Below are 20788 nucleotides of genomic sequence, written 5' to 3'. Positions count from 1 at the left end.
CACATAAACATTCACGGATGGTCAAAGGAGAGAGAGAATGGATGCAGCACGCTCACACACGTCTCTTCAGGTTTCCACAGTAGGCCGTATTACAACTGGTTAGACTAACTGATTGACTTATTACCTTCTATGCTCGCACACATTTAACATTGGTAAACCTGCACAATCTGCCACTGCATGAGTAACACTAAATTAACAATGAGTTCATTATATATATATATATATATATATATATATATATATATATATATATATATATATATATATATATATATATATATATATATATATATATATATATATATATATATATATATATATATATATATATATTGTGTGTGTATGTGTGTGTATATATATACAGACACACACAGCCACACACACAGTTGGTTTACGAGATTAAGGTTGGGATCGTAAAGCGAATTTGCCATATGGCGGGAAATCCAAACCTAATTAATTACCTAATTAATTAATAACCTAGTTAATTAGCTAATGCGTATAAAACCCCAGGTAAAAAAATCAAAATTGTACAGACATAGTGAGGGTAGCCTAGCCTAGGCTAGCTTAGTCTTCTTCTTATTTCTTGATTATTTCCAGCTTCCATAATAATCATCTTCTTACTTCTCACTTTAACATCACTAGAAATCTTGGGACCCGTGGTTAAGCAATTCAAGGTTGAATTTAGCACTAAAATGCACAATAAGTACAATGTTGAAAGCACTCTCACATGAAATAAAGTCTTTAGGCAGCCATCTTTGTGACCCCGTGCACCGACCAATAGCAGACCAGCATCTTAGTGACCCTTGACGCCGACCAATAGTAGACCAGTATCTTCGTCCTAACCTCGACCAGCATTGTAGTGATGTAAGCAGTGACACGTGTAGTGGCGTATGCGTGTGCGTTGTCCCGAGTAGACACACACACACACACTGACCACTATGTTTAAGAGGTGAAGTATTTTTTTATTTTTTTTTTAATGTCGTAAAGTGAAAAAAATGGCTCAAAAAGGGGACTAAAAAACATCGCGGCCCAAATCGTAAGGTGATATAATGGGATGTCAAAGCTTTGGGTTAAGATTGGATTCGGATTTGGATGAGAATGTGAGTGTGAATGTGAAGATAAATATTCATCCATTCATCCATCAATCCATTCATTTTCTTTAGTCTCTTATCCTCACTAGGATGGCTGGCTTGCTGGTGCCTATCCCAGGCATCTTCGGGCAGTAGGCAGGGGACACCCAGGACTGGTTTCCAGCCCATTGCAGGGCACACATAGACAAACAAACATTCACACTCACAATCACACATAAGGGCAAATTTGAAAATACCATTCTACCTACCATGCATGTATTTGGAATATGGGAGACCGTAGGGGCCGGAGAGAACCACGTGAGCACGGGGAGAACATGAAAACGCTCCATAAGAAGGTCAGGGCAAGCTAGACTTGAAGACATTGAAGGAATTGAGGCAAATGTACTAGCCAATCCTCCACCGTGCTGCCCGTGAATGTAAATAGAATTATTAATTTAAAGATGACAAACTGAAAAGCCAACATCCGTGCAAAAGGCTTGCCTTTTATTTTGAGAAAATTAAAAGACTTTATTGAGCCTCATTGTCTGAAAAATATGGTAATACACCATTGGGTAGCTGAAAGTAGTGCAATCATTTGGATCCAGTTCCGCCCCAAAATATACGGCATGAGTTAAGCTATGATTTTGCAAAAAGAGATTAAGTCAAACTCAAATGTAGAATATATGTATTATTAATATAGTTTGGGTAAGCAGTAATCTACCCCAAAATTCCCCAAAACCAAGCTCTCTTAGGCCTTGTGGTCACTTTTTGAATAATTCCGTGCAAGCAAATGATAATTACCGTGTGGTTTGTGTGTGCACATACTGTAGAGAGTCTGACTGAAGAAATGAGTCTCGTTCACCATAAACTATTTTTGAAATGGTGTGTCGGGGGGGCGGTCAGAGCGCAGCCCGATTGTTTTTCTTTGAGTGGAGGCTGCTCTTTGGTGGAGGGGGTATTACCCTTGCTAAATTGTTCCCTCATGTTTTCCGCCAAGGATTCTGCGCTCTGCCACACTGACAGTTATAATTTACAAAAATTGCGCTGATTATCTGAATTAGCATAGCTGACCAATGCCACATTAGCCTTATTTACAATACAAAGCCGTAGGGTTCTGAGGACGCATACTTAATATGACTTAAGTTTTTAGAAGAAAATATCTCATATGCCTGTATTGTGATGGCCTATATGGACCTGGGAGCTTCTGGTTCAAGAAGAGTTTAATATAAAGTCCGTTTTTATGAAGAATATTTTTTACAAACTTATGTTTCTTTCTTTCTTTCTATTTTGTTTCACCCTTTTTTTCTCCAATCCCCTCCTTTTTTAGCCCCTACTCTTCTTTATTTCATCCTACTTCACCTCACTCTTTTCTCCCCCTGATCCCCTCATACACCCTCTGTCCATTGACTCTTAACCACAGATGGACAAAACAATGGGCCGTGTCACACAGCATTAAGACAAACAATCAGGTGATGGGAGGGGGCCAGTGCGGGGACGGAGCCACGGTAACCAGGCAATGCTCGGGCTTGGTCCAAGCAGCCGCTAATCTGAGACGGCGATGATACAATTCGCAGATGGACATCGGAGGCGGCTGACACACACACACACGCACATGCAGATCCACATGATAAGTTGGTATTGTCAGACAGAATTTCTGTCATCCCTCCCTCCTTCTTCACTCTCCTTTACCTCATCCGTCAGTGGGAGGTATGGAATCGATAGAGGCTATTGATTACCTATAGCTCAGGCTAATCGTCACTAACTAGAGGAAGCTTTGCAGCGTTAGCCCTTGTCAATGGCTTGTCTATGCGTGTAGGTGTGTGTGTCAGTGGTCAACATTTGCATACTGAAATGAAGTGTAAAAAAATAATATAATTTTGGCCTAGCGAGTGTCTAGAGTAAAGAAAATGCAAGTTGTGTCTGCCAAATAGTGAATCCTGCCAAGTTTCACCTCCCACCTACAAGTACAGTATGTGATGACACCCCCCCCACCTCTCTCTTTCTCTCTCACACTTCCTCATCTCCCTAATAGGAAATTTGAGCGCCCGATGTGAGATTAAAGCTCAGAATCAATGCCTTGTGAGCAATCATTTCCAGACAAAATCTCTTTCATCTTTGCCGCTCCCCTTTGCACCCTCCCCATCCTCTCCTTCATTCTCTTTCGTTTTCTCTCCCACCTCCTAATGCTTACCGGGGGTCCCGTGTCATGACATCCCTTTTTGCTTTTATCATGCACTAATAACACTGTGAAAATAAGAGAGATCGAAAAAAATGTGACACTGAATCAGAAAAGGATGCTGGGAGAGAAAGGGAAGAAAAAAAGAATAGAAAAATCCACAGAATGATCCCGGGGTCTCGACTTTGATGTAGGATGTCTTTGTGCAAATTAAACAAATATGCCTCCTTGGATTCATCTCGGAGCTCTTCATAAGATGACATCTCCTCGTTTGCTCTTTTATAACAAGGGACAGAGGGGAGGATTGAAAGAGGAAACATTTCATTTAGAAACATATCTACAGATCTGAAAAATGAATAAAGGAGACACATAAGAAAGAATGGAGTAGGATGGACAAAAAACATGTTGTATTGTGTTTACCTCTCACAGTATTGATACACCATCATCATATAGTACAATGTATCTAGTCTTTAAATATTTGCATTTGCTTCCCACCAATGTTGTTATACCGTCAGAACAATTGTAACAACCATTCAATCTTTGTGCTGTATTTGATCAACTATCACAGCATAGTTTCATTTAGTGTCTAATTGAAACACATTAGTTGGTGGAGTGAAGGCAGCATTCAGATTTTAATAATGCACATTTATATGAAGAAGGGTTTCGTAAATTCGGAACTATGAGTGAGCAGTGACAACAAATAACGATACGTCAAAAGACACTCTATGAGTTTCTCTAATTTTAAACTTCGTATATCTATTTCAGTTTGCACCTGCCTTTTCAGTGGCATCATTTAAAGTGATACTTTACTCATTTATCTGCTCGTATCTGTAAAAAAGTTAATAGTTTGTCTGTAATTAACTTGGTAACATCATTACTTTTATAGCCTACTCTATATTGTCAAGCACTCTGCATTTCTCATCCTAAGACAGGTGTATGTCGCAGTTAAAGCCAGCAGTCAGATTTCGGCTAGAAAACACACAAACCCTGAGACACACAACTTGGCCAGGGCTTTGTTTCCGAACACAGGTTAATGGGGAGTGAGGAAGAGGAGCATTGCAATTTTCTGCTCTTTAGGCACCAGAGAATTCTCTCCGGTGTAAGAGGAACCACACTCTCAATGTAATAGGCATTTTGCACCCTCATCACCCCTTTGCACACACACTCACTCACTAAACTCACGTACTCTCACACACACACACACACACACACACACACAGCAGAATCATGTGGGAGTCAAAGAGGCCAGTCCCGAGAGTGTTAGTGAGTGTTAGACATGCATGGAGTCGGCAATGAGACAATCAGCATGCTGAAATTGAAACCCTGTTTGGAGTCGCATGGGAAGGGAAGAAGAAGTGCCAAGTGGGAAAGGAGGAGAGCATGAAGAGCCCCCCCTGCTTGCAAAGAAGAAATAGGAAGTGATGTTTTGTTTAATTGCCTTGTAAGTGATGACAGGGTCGGTTATGGCCGCAGAAACGATGTTGTTCATAGACAGGGGCATTAAGCATCTGTGTGTCCATTGTCCCCCCTGGCCACATCAACTATAGGACACCATTAAAGTATTACGGTTTGTGCCATTCCACATCTTTCAGCTTAATTAGCAGGAGGACGCACAGCTCTCATCATTTATAATCAGAATAATTACTCTGTAGATTCCTGTTTATTAACTTCTACGCTTCACATACCTGAGGACATAAAGATGAGCGTGTTCACTTATTTTTTTATCTCTCTCATCTCTAATTGTCTGTTTTTAATGACGATATTCTACTCTGTGCCAGCTACACGTAACAATGACTCAGGTTGTGTCAAAGTCCGGGCCACGGAGCTGTCCGCATGAGTTAAGCTCTTCCCGTCTTCTCTAGGAGCCTCCAGCATACATGCACACGCGCACATGTGCGTGCACGCATATGTGGCACAGACTCTCATTGAGACAATATCAATGTGGGAGTTCCTGTATCTGACATGAGATTAAGAAGGCCAAGTGGAACAATGTCGCAGAACTGCCGTGTTGCATTTGTAAGGAGGAGAAAGGGACCATCTTGTCACACGCACACACGGCCGCAAGAGTCCTGTGCTGTAAGTGAGCAAGTAGCCTCCCTTGCATTATTCACAGCGGCCAAGTGATCGAAGCTTGGTTCAATAGCACTAAAGCGACGCGCGCTGGAGAGATTTGTCTTACAAAACCTTGACACACACACACACACACACACTTCCTAGTCTGCTCTCACAAACATTGATTTTCAGTGGTGGGATTCTCCCAGGCTTTGGATAAAACGAGGGGCTTCCCCTGTCAAACAGTCACAAACACACATACAGGACAATGAACTGTATTAAATCTTATTGTAAGTCTTTAAAGTTATAATTCAATAACGATGGAGTCCATTGTTAAGGGCTGATAAATATATGTCACTTGTAACATAGTAACATTTTTTTCTACGTTCTTGCCTGTTTCCCCACTCAACAAAAATTAAATACTCCACCATTAAAATACCTACAAAATTAAAACATTAGGATATAATTTAAACTATTAGGCTTATCCCTACCTCCCATCCTTTACATCAATATTTTTTATCAGTTCAAACCATTCCAACTTTTACATGTTCTGCTCATTCCAGGTCATTGTAGGTAATTTTAGGTCATTCAATTTCATTCCACATCATTTGCTATCATTCCACAGTTTGTCATTCAGCACTTCAGCCTTCACATGCAATTCCCCTGTTTATTGTAGGTGGGTATTTAACGTTTTTTTTTTTTTTCCTGCTAACTTTAAGTGTGATTTAATACGCAAGGCCTTGCATATACTATATCTCACATTGCATATACATGTGTGTCTCTTATTGTTTTGGATGTCATTAACATGTATTGACAAGTAAACACTCACATCCGTAAATACAGATGCACTAATACAGAGATAGAAACATGGCTGTCCCTCTAAGACATTTGCACCACTCATCCCAATCCCCTGTAATTATCTGCCGGACCCCCATCTAACCCACACACACAGACATTTTCCCTTCAATCCCAGGTAATGTTTTGGGGCAGAAGGCTTGAAGCGGCAGGCCTTTCTCCCAGTGCCCCAGTGTCTTAAGCTGCCATTGATTAAATGTTAACTGATATACTCGGCCCTGGCAATCTTGTTAGAGCCGGAGCAGGCAGCCTGCTAGACAGACAGTTTAGGACCCACGCACACTTCCCTGATCAATAGCACAGATAAAGATTTCATCCATCAATGGGCTCCCAAAACAAAAGGTATCAGATACCTGATTAGCCCCGTGGGGACATACACTGCCATGTGGCGAGATGCCGCTAAAAGTCGCAACAAGCACCTGAGCCACCAATAAATATGTGCACACACACACACACACATGCACACACAAATCACAACCTATTTATTTTTCCCATCCTGCAGCCCCACCTGAAGTCAATCAGCTCCTCACCTAATAATGTAATTACACCTGATGGGCATACACACACATACACAGTTCAGTTTGCAGATAAGCCAGCTCTGACTTTTCCCCAATGAAGGTTAATTATCCTGTGTAGTTCACTTAGATTTGTGTGTGTATGTTTGTGTGTGCATCCAGGTGCACAGTCGTGTGTGTGTGTTTACTCAATTGCCTGTTCATTTAAATCCTCGAAGCATGCCAAAGGCACCGCAAAATGTCTGGATCAATGTCTGGGCGACCACTGCTGTTAAAGTGTATCAATAATGCTCTCCTATCTTCTTTCCCGCTATTGTGACAGCACAGTTTGAATGTCCAAGCCCAGTTGTAATTAAGACTTAATTATAAATCAATAGAACAAGTCATTTGAATATAGATTTCTCTTCTTTGAACATACACCCCACCACTACATTTTTCCCATGTTTTTGTTCAAAATTTACGGGGAGTCAATAATTCCATGTCCTGTCATCACTATTGATATTTGAAGAGAAAACAACAATCAGCGCTTCTTGGCAGCTCTGAAATGGTGATTAAAATAAATTTTAAACACAAGAATGCTGTTTTAGCGTTCAAAACTTTAATTTGATGTATATTTAAATGGCATTCACTTGCATAGGGGGGTAAAGGGATAATTTACCTCTTTAACTAATAGTTCAAATACATTTGAAATATTATGTTTGACCTACATTTATTACCTTTAAAATGTATGTTGCCTGTTACTTTTGTTTATAAATAATATGTCACAAGTGCTAAACAATCTAATAAGTAATCATGGCATATGACCAATTCTAGAAACAGGCGAGCTATAATTGGTTGTTGCTTGTACTCTGAGCTAGAGCTAGGCAATATATCAAATCATTATTTTAAAAATAAATTATTTTAAAATTTGCTCAGTCATGAAAATGAAGTTTTGCACAAATGTCAACATGCTGGAGATATTGTTTAAAAGACGCGTTTACTGCTTAATGTTGGCATTTAAGCAAGTCATGTACATGCTGGGAAAAGCTTTTATTTTTTTGCAAGGTATGAATATGAAAAAGTTTACATTAATACTGATTTTAAATGAATATATATTATTATTGTCTGAATATATTTTTTTCATATAGTTTTATTCATCTATATTTTCACATTAAACTTCAAATTTTAAAGTGAAACCCATTTATAGTGTTGTATGCAAAAAATATACGAATACGGTTATCAAATTAATTTAGAAAAAGTTTTTATTATTAAGCTTTTTATGTCAACCCCTTAATTTATATGTTTTATCAATATGGATTTGTGCAAAATAAGAACTGCTTATTTGAGCATCTTTGAGCCTTTGCAAACAAAGTATGTATGTAATAATACTTAAGACTATAAACAAAACAGACGATTTTTTTAAACAATATTTTGCCATTAAATTTTGTTTTGACTCACACAAATCGTATTTTATTTGCAGACCATATTAATAATTGATGTACATACATATTAACAATAATAATAATAACACGAAGAAAAACAACAATACTAATAATAATAATGTTCCTGGACCAATCCAAAAGAAATACTATCAAAATGTAAGATGATAACCTGCCTTTCATTTGATTAAATCGTATTATTGCACTTTTGCTAGGCCGTTTTGAGGAGCAGTGGGGATTTTCAAGTGGCGTGTCAGGAACTGGGAGTCTAATGCATGGAAACATAGAGCTTTCTGTTTTCTGACGGCTAGCAGCGATAAGGGAAAGATATGGCTGAAGCTCTGGCGCAAATCTAAAACAGATCCCGCTGCAGGAGGGAGGGTACTGGGACGGAGTTGTAGTAAAGGAAAGTGAGGGTACGCTGGGAGGGGTGGGAGGGGGGAAGGTAGCAAGAAACAGGAATATTGTCAATCCTCTAAGTGTCTGGCGGTGTCTCCCTTTCTTTCCTTCTTTTGCTCCCTCATTCTCTTCCCCTCCTCGCCCCCGCTCCCTGGGTAATCTGATTTATTCGAAGCATATGTTTGCTGCTCTGTCTTTGTCTGCCTCTATTAAGGCCGGTGGGGCCCATATGACATTGTTTAGCTAGTAATGAAATGGACATTTTTTGCATGTTTTTGAGAAAGGTCTAAGGAAAGCCAACACTCCTACTCTATACCCATTTGGGAATACCATCTCCGGGGCATTTGCCCCAGGTGTGTGTGGGTGTGTTGCAAGATGCCACATGTGCCTGCGTACTACAGGTTCCAAGCAGTCATTTTGGAGCTGATTCTGAGCAACCCTAATGAATATTTGTGCCTGGAGATATTCTCATGTTGAAAAGTCATGCCGCACTCCAGAGCACATAATAACACAAGGCATTTTTTTTGTCCTTCTATCTAAAGGGAAGCGACATGTCACATGAGGATGAAATTGTTAAATGGTAGTGCCCATTATTAAGGAATGTTGCCATGACATGAATGCATTCTCTGTTAATGTGATGACCACATGTAGCCAGGCTTTTTTTTTAAATCCGATATTACTCGCCTCTCCGTGTTGAAAGAAGTTTTGGTCACACTGCCTCATTTGTTTCGGTTTGAAAAATAGAATAACAAATATCCTGCAAATATCTATGACAACTGATTCCCTGAAACAAGCTGAGTTTCAAAATAATGACATATGCCACCAGATATGCATTTAGAACCACTTCACATGATGCCTGTGACAATGTACACTAGAGTCTACAGGTAGTGTAACACTAAGTCCATAATGGACAGTCTAACTAGATAAATGCCATATGGCCTCATCAAGAATTCATATAGTTTAACCGTTAGGTTTGAAGTTCTTCATTTTAGAAAAAAAAATAGAGCAATTTCCAGTCACCACCGTTTTCCTATGCAGCTTTTATGAAAATTCTACATACGGATACCATCGCTGGTCACCAAAATGTATTGCACATCTGTCAGAATATTGATTTACATTCTCTGACAATATTAGAACGAAACTCCCAATGTTTTTTATTCTATTCACATCATATTATGTTTCTTAACTGATCAAGCGACTGATGGTCACCAAAATGTCTGAAGATGTTACAACAAAACTGACAATTATATGGATTATTTAAAATCTGAAGTATTAATATACACTGAGGCATCACTTCCAATCTTAAAACTATTAAATATTGTGGGTTTTATTTCCAGACTATAATTAAGATAGCCATATCATTACCATTTGCTACTTGTGTCTATGTTGGCTAACTGATCCCAATTCCAGGTAGGACGTATTTTCAAAAAATACATCAAATTTGACCTAAATGGTAAATGGAAGATACAGTACTTATATAGGTCACCATACAGCGTCCAAAGTGTTTTACAAAGCACAGCATTCAATGATTTGAAAATGTATGCTCACACATTACTGACACATTGTTGTAACGAGAAATTATTTTTTTTAGGTTGGTTATTGTACCCCTTGTCTTACAAATTGTGCAATTAGTCCCCAACTCACTGAATTCTTTAGCATTTTTTTTTCTATTACAAACATAATGTATGCAGTTATAATTCAACCCACGTGACATGCGTCATTTTACAGCCACTTGGAAAAAAAAAAGATTTATGTATTGCTATCCCTGCGGTCAACAGCTTGCTTGATACTATGAGAAAGTTTTTGTTTTTCGAACGATTGTGCAGTATTTAAAAATGCACATCAAGAACAATTTTATGTCCGTTCTTACCTTGTTCTTGGTGTGGGTGCTCAGCTTTGTGGTAGCTGCGCACTGATGGTGGCCCACTTGCTCATTGCAACTTGCAGTCTGGTCACTACTTAACGGGTAGTGAAATAGGATTGAGGAAGTGTTGGGTTGGTTATACAAAGCACATTTCAAGATGCATCAAATGGAGTTTCCTTCTAGTTTAAGTTCATAACTATCAAATTGTGGCTTTTTTAAACCGGTCCACCCCAATATAATATTGAGAGTGGCGGACTTACATTAATCTGTAGTTACAACTGTCCTTAGCCAAACATCCAAATGTCCATTTTGGTTGTTGTTTTTGAAGAACTTTCCTTTTGCAGTGAAAAAAAAAAATCCACGGGGAAGTGTGAAGGACCATGCAAACTGCAGAAAAACATCTTCCTTTTACAAAATACCATTCTATGTGTCGACACATGTATGGTAGATAAGGCCGTAATTAAAGCAGTAAAATCAACATTTTTCCTCCTTCAAATTACTTACTTTATACTGACTGTCACACATCATTACGCCGTTGTGTGTGAAGGCTCTGAAAGCAGTCAGTTTCTGAGTTGCTAAAACAATACAGAAGCCTAATAAGATTAAGATCTTTTTAAGCCGTATCTATTAGTCCCCTTGCCATTACAGGCCCTTCTGAAAGCATAGAGACACACACATCGACAGCAGAGGACATATGCTGTTAAAACCCCTGTATTTTTTGTATTTTTATTTTTTTATTAGATTTCCTCCTCTTGGCCTGGTGTTGGTTCTGAGAAGAAGAAATAAACCCTGACTACATGACAAGGGCCACTCTGGGCAATTACAAATGATATCTGCCTTGCTGGTATAGCTCTTAACCAGTGTTGCGATGGATGTTCAGATAGGAGGAATAAATGGAGGGACAAATAGGATGTATGTGGTTGACTAGCTGCGTGAAAAGATGGATGGATGGACGGACAAATGGACTGACAGACAAATGTATTGATAAGATCTTGTGGGGTTGATAGATTCAGGCAGGTATGCTGAGAAACAGCTGCTTTCTTCATTAGGATCATCTATCGATCTTTGACTCTCGCTGTGCATGATCGTGTGTGTGTGTGTGTGTGTTTGCATGTGAATGTGTGTTTGAGGAGGAGAAGAGCGGCGACACATGGCAGCGTCTGTAGATAAGAGCTGGTAATACAAGCGAATGAATTCTTATCACAGAGATTGGAACACCATTAACCCTCAGCTCCTTGTTGCATGTTTTTGTCGTCGTTCCTCCCTCACGTCGACCTTCTTTCCTCTCTCCTTCCCTCCATTCGCTGGACCAGACAGGGTCAACCTGGTGAGCGTGTGTGATATTTCCGCTTTGTGTGCCACCTCACAGTGTGTGTGTGCGAAGTTGGAGGGGTAGGGGGTGTTTGGCCACTGCTATACAGACTGCCTCGTCGACCAGATGTTTATAATGGGGCCTGAATAAATATTGAGCCGAGGTATCATAAAAGAGCCTGAAATAAAAGAAAATAGAGCAAAAGAGATGAAACAGAGGAGAGGAATTCCTTTTCAGATGATTCCTAAATCTCCCAGTGAGCTTGTCGTGCCGCCTCAACACTCTCGCCCTTCTGCCCCAGGTGATCCAGGCTGCCGAAATGCAATATGGGTGTTGTGTAAGACACAGGTGTTTATGTGTGTGGGGGTGTACAGTTGTATAAGGCCAGGTGTTGTACCGGAGAACCTTTTGAAGCCATATTGTTATCCTGTCTTTTGTATTTGGCATTAAAGAATCATATACATTACCTCTTGTTCATGCGGAACTAAAAATGAGCCTCCCCCTCTCTTAACGAGCAACAACAGCTTATTTCTGCATAAGCAAGCCTTTAATCTAGGTTATGTTTACTCAAATGCTTTTCCTTTTTTTTTCTAAACATTAATACGTGTTTTGTTAGTTGCCCGCAAGACAGCAGAGTGGGCAATTTGAGGGAAAATGAAATACAATGCGGTGTCTCGGGAAGTCGTAATTGACAACAACAAAGCAAATTTGAAGCTGCTGATAGGAGAATTTTTTCCCCCTCCTCTGCACACAAAGCGTCTTCCATCATTGACAGTCACTCGCACCAGGAGTGTGTTAAATGTGACAATGCTATTGTCAGACACTCCAGTTTGAGCTGAAGCTAAATACTTTTTTTTTTATGTTGTGTTTTTAGCAATAAATATTTAGGTGTGGGTTGATGTATTTGAGCGTGTATAGGAAAACAGGTGTGTTTACATGTAAGCATGGGGGCTGCTGAATGCTGCATTAAATGCATGAATCTCTATGTGGGCGTAAATGTGTGCATATGAAAGATGTGCATGTGTATGTGAGTTATTCCCAGGCTCTCTTGTGCAGGAGCTGCAGCCCCTCTCTGCTGGGTTGATGTTTAGTATTTTAGACATGCTACATTAACAACATCTGGTTAAAATCTAAATGCTTGTTAAACGCGCTGAAAATCGGGGGGGGTAAAGGTACAGGGAGAATGGGCCAGGGGGGTGGAAAGAGGGGAGAGTTAGGTAAATAAAGATTTGAGGGTGAGAGAACAGGAGAGAAGGAGATCAGAAAGTCTATAAGGTTATTACTGTGGCAGTATTACCATTGGCCCTTGACTCGGTGTGTGTGCGTGCGTGTGCGCGTGGAGTGTCTGTGTGGGATAGTGTAGTGTTTCAAAGCTTTCCCCTTTAGAACCAAAAGGCTGAACTGGACCAACGCGCACTGCACAGAAATGTGACATCACAGAGCCCCCTTTGCATTCGTGCACCCTCACATGCAGACATTCTCACAACTGACATAACTAGGAATGTAAGTACAAATCAACATCAACATCAGCGTTAAGCCCAGGAGACATGATGGTTGTGGGTGTTAAGGCTGCAGTACTTTTGCATATTGCACTCACATAAACTATTTATTTTTTTTTTTTTTTTCTTTTTTAATGGTAAGAATAATGTATAAGGCAGGGGCCGGACAACCAAAATGTTAAAATAGCCATATTGAGTCAAAATAATTAAATCTGTCTGTCGTCACAAAAAATTGAAAGCCATCCATAATCTTTATAATGATGGCAACACATGCTGTATAGGCTCCTATAGCTAAGTAGGGTACAAAAAGGAGTGTTAATGATTAAATGTTTAATTTTCCTCATTGACGCACCACATGGCGATTATACAATGGCGATTAATTTTAACTTCAATCACAATATTAATACTAATAACATTAGTACAGTGGTACCGCTATGTACGAACGCCTTTTAGCTTGCTAAACATATATATATATATATATATATATATATATATATATATATATATATATATATATATATATATATATATATATATGAAATGCGCACACACACACGACACATATGTACATATTGTCCTCATTTTCTCCTTTAATGAGCACGAGCAGAGACCCTAAAGAAGCAAATTAGTGGCAGCTTGGCCCCCCACTAATGAATTCAGCCATTTTGGAGTCTCCGAGTCCAGTTTGTTGGCGTGTTATTGCTCTGTGGTTGTTGTGCTGTGCAACGGAGTCCTCCACCGGGCACATAATGACCCGGCATGGTGGTTATGGGCCCTTAGGGGGAGACAGAAGGGGGAGCAAGTGGTCTCAGAGCAGGTCATTATACAGCCAGAGGACACACACTCACATACACACACTATACAACCTCCATTGGATCCATCTTCGACATGTCTATTCTTCTATTTTCTTTCCAAACATCTTTTTCTAACTCTCCATCTTCATGCATCATTTTTGCCTGTCACGGTACTGTAAAATAATACTTAAAGATGCCGTTAACTAAATGTTGCTTTTGTAGAGGCCATATGTACTGTATATAGGCATTTGAAAAAAAGAAACTTGAAGCTCCCTATAACTTTAGTAACATTAAATGGTCACATTATCTGTCAATTAAGCAATTGCGTTGACTGCGCACTATAAAACAGCTTTGTATGTTAGGTATATACAGCATTTAAAGACTCATACACTTTGGCATGTGGACAAAAGGTAGATCATTTTTGTTTTTAAAGATGTTCAATGTTAACCTTGTGGATTTCTTATTTATTCGTGGCCACGGCCAGTGCTTCCAATTAATAGCTAAACGTAAAACCATGTTGACTTGGGTGTGGAGCTGATCAAGAGTCACTTAATTCTTCTTCCTCTCCTAACAGTTAAATATAGGCTGACGTTGGTCACCCGCGGTAATCGGACACGGGCTGTGTGGTTAGAATCGAGCTCACCGGCCGGCTTTAATGTTCTGAGCGAACCACATCAAAGGAGGATCTCGCCAGGCTGCCAAATTCTGAAATCACACCCACTCCTGACCCACTGTGCATGTGGGTGTGTTTTTGTGTGTGCAAGTGTGTGTGTGTGGGTGTGCATTTACATGCGTGTGTCCATGCGTGTGCACAAGGCGGTGGAAGATGGCTGTGAAAGTTTTGCTCTGGTTGTGATTAAGTTGATAGTCACTGCTCTTTCACTCACGCACACGACGCACATACACACGCATGTAATAGACACACACACTTGCACATGACAGCTCATATGCAAACACATGCAGTCACTGTCTCACTCACTTGATCAATAGCACACACACACACGCACGCGTGTACACACACGCACGCGTGTACACACACGCGTACGCACACACAAACACACACACGGTCGTACGTAGGTTGTACATGATCTACACAATCATGTGGTGTGTAACTGTCAGGGTCAGTCAGAGGGCAGACACTGTGCTGATGTATTGAGAGAGTTCGTCTGGGAATGTCCTCAGTGTGAAAATGCATTCCCGTATGCTCACGCACACACGCAAACACACACACTCTTGCCACTGATCTAACCGATGCAAAAGTGAGAAGAAAAACACTGATGAGGCCCAGATGATCGGCCTTCCCTTCCCTTTCTTCGCTTGTGTTTTCCCACTCCCTCGACTTTCTTCTTTTTGCTGTCCCTCATTTTCTGTCACATTCTGCTCACAGATAGAGTGCCCCCTAGAGGTTATTCTTAAGACCCCTATTGGGAATTGTAATGATCCAAGATTTCCTGCTAAGCACATGTGACATGACAATATTCAATCTTGCATGAAATAACTAACATAGGATAATATAGTAAAGTGGATTTAAAATATGTTAATATCATATCTATTTTGATTTTTTTCACCTTCTGATTCTTTTTAAACAACACAAACATTCAGAGCTGCAGTTAAAGCACATGAAAACACACTTTTTTTGGTCTAAATAAATGTGTGTAGGTGTGCGTGTGCATGTCTGTGTGTGTGGGTGCGCGTTGGTGTGTGTGTGTGCGTGTGTGTGTGTGTGTGTGTGTGTGTGTGTGAGAGGAACACACTCATCGGTTAAAATTGCTGTTTCGGCAATTGGGACTCTCTTGGCTGTCGTTCACATATTCATAGAACATCAGCAATTCTATAGTCTCCATGCATCTTCTCCCCAAGACACATACTCACACGCACACAAACACATGCATGCACAAACAGACATGTGCTAGGCAATATATTGGACACAAACAAAAATATTATTAATATACCTGTAATAGAATTCTCATTTGGATGCTCATTCATATCCTTGCAATTTCTTTTTTTATGTATTTATGGTGCTTTTCATATATTTGCTGAAATGATTATATGGAAATTTCAATCGTTTGGCTTATTTCTATGAATGTGTGCATGCCTGTGTGGTGTGGTGTGGTGTGGTGTGTGTGCGTGTGTGTGTGTGTGTGTGTTTGTAAATATGGTTACTTTTCTATTATACATATTTCTATTATTATTATCATATTATTTTTTGTGATACTTGTTCATATTAATATAAAATACTATATTTTGTAGAAGATTTTCCAAATTAGAGCATTTTAGCTATAATTTCATTCAGTCTTTAAAATAATGTAAACTCATTCTTTCCCATGTTGTTTTACATGTTTAATAGCTGATCTGCTGGATCCACGAGTAACAACCCAAACTAGTGGTTGCAGATCGGTTTAGTGGTATTCCGCTGAGCTGTTGTTACAGATTTCGTCCTTGTTTGGAGGAACTAAAATGAGCTAAAACAGCCGCAGCAGACATGGGTGCCACCATTTTGATAATCCTTTCCTGCTGACTGTCAATCAAAAATCTATCACTGATGTTGGATCTGTGATTGAATGAGAGCGTATGACGCTTGGTGCATCGATGTGGAGCTCCCATTGAGACACAAAACAAACTTCTGCCTTCGCAAAAGTTCTGATCAGCGTATGTTTGTCTTCTATACCTTCCATTGTCAAGAGTAACAAGAGATGTGCTGGAACCAATCCCAGCTGGCTTTAGTCCACCCGGGACTACATTTGCAGGGCATATAAAGACACAAACACACAAAACACAAAAACACAAAACACACTAACATTTAAAACACACAATATGGGATGCATTTTCACAAAATCAGGTTTATTTTCCCGAAAATGAAAATTGAGATATCCATCCATCCACTTTCTTTCAATATACAGTGGGCCCCAGTGTTAGGAGATTAATCCGTTCCGCGGTTGGACTCGTAGGGCGAATTCACCGTATGACAGGCAATCCAAACCTATGTTAAATAGCTAATGTGTTTAGAACCCCAGGTAAAAACATCAAAATTGTACATACATATTAAAAATTGGTACCAAAATAGTATAGTAAGTGCTATGTATATGTAATATACATGTAAACAATCAGAAAATATCATGAATAAAATATATAGAAAGGATTTATTTACATTTGAGTGGTGCTTGTTATGCCCATATTCCCTAATATGGTTAGGGAATATCTGGGTTATCTCCAGCATCTTTTCCATAGAAATCATCTTCTTACTTCTCTCTTTAACATCACTAGCAATCTTGGGACCCATGGCTAACCCTTTCAACTTTGAATGCACTATAAATACGGCTTTGTAACCACTCACAATAGAACAAAGCTTTACCGTTCCGCCCCTTTGAAATGAGTGAGGCCGACCAATAGCAGACCAGCATCTCCTTGAGGAGACGCAGACCAATAGCATACCGGAATTGTGTGACACTTTGCAGGGAGGCAAGTGTGACAGCAACTTAAAATAAGTGTAATTACCTAAAAACGCCTGCAGATGGAGACGAAACAACATAAATACAGCCAAGCTCCTAGGGTCATGACAGTTGTTTTAGTCGCAAAACCGGGAAAATACCATAAAGAGGGGATGAAAAATCTCAGTATTCCACGTCGCAACATGTAAGGAACATAAGCCGGGGACGCTGTAACACAAGGGTCCACTGTACAAAATTCAGCAATTTGAATGTTGAAAAGCTGAAATACTTTTAAAGTTTTTACACATTCATCTTTCACGAATGCACATCATCTAGTAATCTCTTATTTCTCATACACCTACAATTTCAACATTTTGGCTGCATTGTGGCTGAAATGAAAGTGCAGACCTTAAATCTCTCATTCCGTAAAGCGTCCCACAGCTTTTCAAAGCTGGATATATGAATGGCAATAAGAAGAAATCGCACACACACACACACACATATATATATATATATATATATATGTATATATATATATATATATATATATATATATATATATATATATATATATATATATATATATATATATATATATATATATATGTGTGTGTGTGCGATTTCATCTTATTGCCATTCTGTTTTGTTTTTTTTTTGACGTCCTTTTTTTCTGGCAAAGTTTGGAGGTTTACAGTGTAATAAAACCCCATAGAATAGTTACCCCCTTGTACCCCTTCTCCACAGACATTTGAAAGACATGACAGTTTTTTTGTTTTTTTTTATAATATGAATTTGGTTTTGCGTGTGTGAAAGCATGTGTTCATGTGTTTGAGTTTGTGTGATTTGATGCCTGGCTGCAAGTGTTTCACTTTGGGATTTTTATTCATTTGCTCGCTCTGAAATGGAGGAGGGCTCTGGATGCGGAGATGCACATGCGTATGTGTTTGCGAGTGAGTGTGTGTATGTGTGCGAGCGTACCCGCATGCCTGGTTATCTGGCCTCTCTCAGACTGCTCAAAATTCATTACAAAGTGACATCAGCCCAGCCGGAGACAAATGATGGCTGGATGAAAGGGAGCGCTGGAGCTCGGCTAGGATTAGTGTTAGCTTGTGCTGGCGACACATATACACACTTACACACAAACGCATACACACGCACACACACGCACACTGGCTTTAATCCACTGGCAGAACACTGCAGATACACAGAATTATCAAACAAGGGGCTGAACTCTCAGAGATGGCTAGGCTAATCTGCTAATAGGAGTGAGCGCGCATGTGTATGGTATATGTGTTAACGCACGCACGTTCATGCTAGAAAGGTATACGATGTAAACTGTAAACAGCCTAGCGTGGAACATTTTATTTTTTTATTTTTTTTTGTCCAAAATGTCTTGGTAATATCGATAATGTATGGTGTATTTTACTAAGCAGAGTGGAATTTCATGTTAAAAATGTTCAAAACCTGAAGAATATTAAAACAACAAAAGAAGTAATAGGTGACAACAATGACCGCTTCATCTTATATTTTAAATTATATTTTTTTCACGTCACATTTTAAACTTGGATGTTCACCATCCAGCACGACAGGGCTCAATTTAACAGGACTCATCTCAAAGTATTTCTTCAGTTGATATATACTGTGCAGTGAGTCAAGTTGACTTATGTTGCTTTGGATGATAATTGTTTGTAACGCATGTAAATACATCATTCAATGTGTCATCTTCCTGTCAGATTTAGTGCCATTTCTTCTACGTTCATAGCATCATGGGTAATTTACTCTTTCCTTTGCTGCATTTTTAGAGGAGACCGCTGAGGATGGTGAAAGACCTCTTGGCTCTTCTTCCAGGCCCGCATCCAACCTCACTGACCGAGACATGACTGACAGTAGAAGAACTGACCGTGAGTACACATACACACACACACATACGTGCATACACACACCTCTTAGCTTCAAGCATCCCGTATTTCCCAAGTGATCATTCCCTCTCTCAGGAGTTAGTTTTAAACATGTGTGTGTAACATGTGAACGCTGCTGACTAGCCTCCATGTGACCTGCTTTAATCGTTTCCATCTGTCAGAAAGCGAGAGTGAGAGAGCGAGAGGGAAAAGGAAGAGAGAGAATTAAGAGAAAGAGGAAAACAGAGTAAAAAGGAGAGGGACAAGTTGTGGTTATTACAAGGCAATGTCCAGGCCTCAGATTATTTTTTAATCAAATCAGTTTGCGTGCTTGTAATTTATAAGCGCCTTGCATTAATCTTTTCCCGTTCTTGTGCCCTCTCCGATGACATATTAATTTTTCATAAGCCCAGGATTAGATGGGGGGATGGTTGAGGTGGCTGCTGTGTATGTTTTTTCGAATATTGCAGCTTTGCAACCTCTAAATTAGTTTTTATTAATGCCACTGTCCCTTCATTTTCTTTTTCTGGCTAAATCTTTCCTTCAATTGTTGGCCAATATGTACTCGAACACTGTCACTGGATCATAATTTGGACATAAAATAGCAGAAATAGTTATTGGTTTCCAAGAATTAGAAGGAGTGTCAAAAATCACATTTTGTCTGGTGGTGGCAACTGGGTGGGACAGTCAAACTTTAGGGCTTTCGGAATCAGGGTAACCTTGCCTCTTTTCCATCTGATTTACCCAAATAAAAATTCATAGGTCTTTTATGTATGTATTTCGCTGCACGGAATTTTCCCTTTTTTTCTCTCTCTCTCTTACACCTTAACCATGCAGAAACCTTCCAAGTCCTACCCTCCATCCATCTCAAAGTAACCCCCCCTTCCTTGCCCGCCTCCTGCATCCGAGCATGCCATACCTTGCTCCATAATGTGAGGCTCAATGAGGCAGAAGGCGAGCCGAGCGAGACTGGGCCCTATTAGTTTGGCTCGTCATCTATCTTTAAGCTCTATCTGTCTGACAGTCCTATTTGAGCGACTGGCGGGGGGAACCACCATCCATGCGTTCACCACCGTATATTACCGCTAATGTCATTTAACACCACTGCGCACATGCATAAAAAAAAAAAGGACCAACGAGTGCAACAATGTCCATGTTCTATCCATCCATCTGTCCATCCATCTGGCTAGCTAGCTATCTCTTTTTCAAACTTGTAGTTGTGCAATTTAGCGACTCCTTGCTCAGCCTCCAGTCTGTGGCACGCTTCAGATGTGTGTATGTGTGATTCCCTATGGAGAGGTAGGATTACATTGTGGCCAAGTGAGCAGTCTTCTGCTTGCACACTTCATCTCAGAGACGCTTTAAACAAAGAGGGGGCATAAAGATGCAGAGGGGAAGCAGAAGATGGCAAAAAAATAAAAAGGGGTGATATGAGAAGGGGGAAGGGGCGTGGAGAGGCAGTGTGTGCTTTTCCCTAGCTTCATTTACATTGTCTTTTTAAATCCCAT

The 20788-nt window shown here is 39.8% G+C and overlaps 1 protein-coding gene across 2 annotated transcripts in view; it reads left to right on the top strand.

Moving 5' to 3' along the window:
• Positions 1–20788, top strand: part of zfhx4 (zinc finger homeobox 4) — a 92096-nt gene that overhangs the window by 52773 nt on the left and 18535 nt on the right. For both annotated transcript variants that reach the window (XM_088401650.1, XM_088401649.1), the window contains exon 7: positions 19185–19283. In XM_088401650.1, coding sequence (XP_088257776.1) covers positions 19185–19283 — 99 coding nt within the window. The remainder of the gene's footprint in view (positions 1–19184; positions 19284–20788) is intronic.

This window comes from Hippichthys cyanospilos, chromosome 19 (assembly GCF_059441005.1).
Source record: "Hippichthys cyanospilos isolate Australia breed blue-spotted pipefish chromosome 19, RoL_Hcya_1.0, whole genome shotgun sequence".
In the NCBI taxonomy this organism is placed as follows: Eukaryota; Metazoa; Chordata; class Actinopteri; order Syngnathiformes; family Syngnathidae; genus Hippichthys; species Hippichthys cyanospilos.
This window is presented reverse-complemented; position numbering and strand designations above follow the sequence as displayed.